Below are 1,562 nucleotides of genomic sequence, written 5' to 3' on the forward strand. Positions count from 1 at the left end.
TAGAACTAGCAGTGATCAGTGTAACTCATTTATTTTTGTTTAAATCAAGATATAAAGACCTTTTTTGTTTGCTTGTGTTATTTTGCAGTGGGAGCAGCATGGTTTAGTTTCAAACTGATGGTGACTATGGAATGTGATGTGTTTTGTTCAGTCATAGTAGAAGCAAAACAAAGTGTTGGTTTTCTTCCATGTGAAGAGCCTTAATTATTTTCAAACAATGAAAATTATAAAACACCTTTGTTAGTACACTTGACATGATTCTAACTTTTTAATTTTTGGTTTGTGAAGAAAGCTGGCAGGCCTCCTCTAAGGCCTCTATTGCCTCCAAATATTTCATTTTGACCATAGAGTGCCACTTCCTTCTTAGATTTGATTCTTTACCAGAGTTATGCTTTTTTCTTGGAAAATACTTTCAGCACATGCTCTCTAATCTGTTTAGTCCTGACACCATAGATTACAGGGTTGAGTGCAGGTGGAATGACTACATAGAAATTGGCCAGAAGGATGTGGATGTAGCGTGGTATATTCCGACCAAACCTGTGGATCATGGATGAAAAAAATGCAGGGATGTAGAAAGCCAACATGACACATACATGGGAACCACAGATGCTGAGAGTTTTGAACCGGGCATCATGGGAAGGAAGCTGAAACACCGCATGGAGGATCTGTACATAGGAGATGACAATGGCTACAATGTCAAACACCAAGATAGAGACAGCACATAAGCCATAGATGATATTGCCCCTGATGCTAGCACAGGATAGGCGGGCAATACCCATGTACTCACAGTAAGTATGAGGTATGATTTGGTGCCCACAAAATGGTAACCTTAGAATGAGCAGAACAAAGGGGATGACAAAAGTCAGAGATCTCAGGAGTATTACCAATGCAATGATGGTTACTACCTTGTTTGTCAGCACCAGTGTGTAATGAAGAGGGTTACAGATGGCCACATAGCGATCATAGGCCATGGCCACGAGCACAGCCGACTCCATGCCAGTGCATAGGTGAATGAAGAACATCTGGACAAGGCAGCCCTCAAAGGAGATTTCTCTCAGCTGGAACCAGAAGATGCCAAGCACCTTGGGGATGGTGGATGTGGACAGGCCCAGGTCAACAGATGACAGAATGGCCAGGAAGAAGAACATGGGCTGATGGAGACTGCTTTCAGTCTGAATCACAGAAAGGATGCTAGTATTCCCAAGTACAGCTGTCAGATAGACAACAAAGAAAGGAAAACCAATCCATATATGCATGTGTTCCAGTCCAGGTATCCCCAGAAGAAGGAAAGAGGAGGGATGAAATAGTGTGGCATTGAGTGAGGCCATCATTTGGGGATCTTTTTGTAGTGAAATAATTCAGAGACCAAGATCTTCTCAGTCAGAGAACGTGTCTCATTCTACAGAGAAAATGAAGAAATCAGTGAAATGTCTACTATAACTGCTGGCTTTGTTGCATCATAGAGGCCTGAAAGTCTATGAAATTTAATGGTAAAACATAGCCACAAGATTTTAATGTACTTCATCAAATCCATTCAATTGAATTTTATATTTTAGTTCAAC

General features: G+C 41.0%; 1 protein-coding gene across 1 annotated transcript; it reads right to left on the bottom strand.

Moving 5' to 3' along the window:
- Positions 1-386: 386 nt before the first annotated feature.
- Positions 387-1,331, bottom strand: LOC129553961 (olfactory receptor 52E1-like). The gene has a single exon (XM_055422630.2). It carries the CDS (start codon positions 1,329-1,331, stop codon positions 387-389), a length of 945 nt encoding a protein of 314 aa, XP_055278605.2.
- Between the last annotated feature and the right edge of the window lie 231 nt (positions 1,332-1,562).

Source organism: Moschus berezovskii, chromosome 14 (genome assembly GCF_049115385.1).
Source record: "Moschus berezovskii isolate FMDL1 chromosome 14, NW_MosBer_1.0, whole genome shotgun sequence".
Taxonomy (NCBI): domain Eukaryota; kingdom Metazoa; phylum Chordata; class Mammalia; order Artiodactyla; family Moschidae; genus Moschus; species Moschus berezovskii.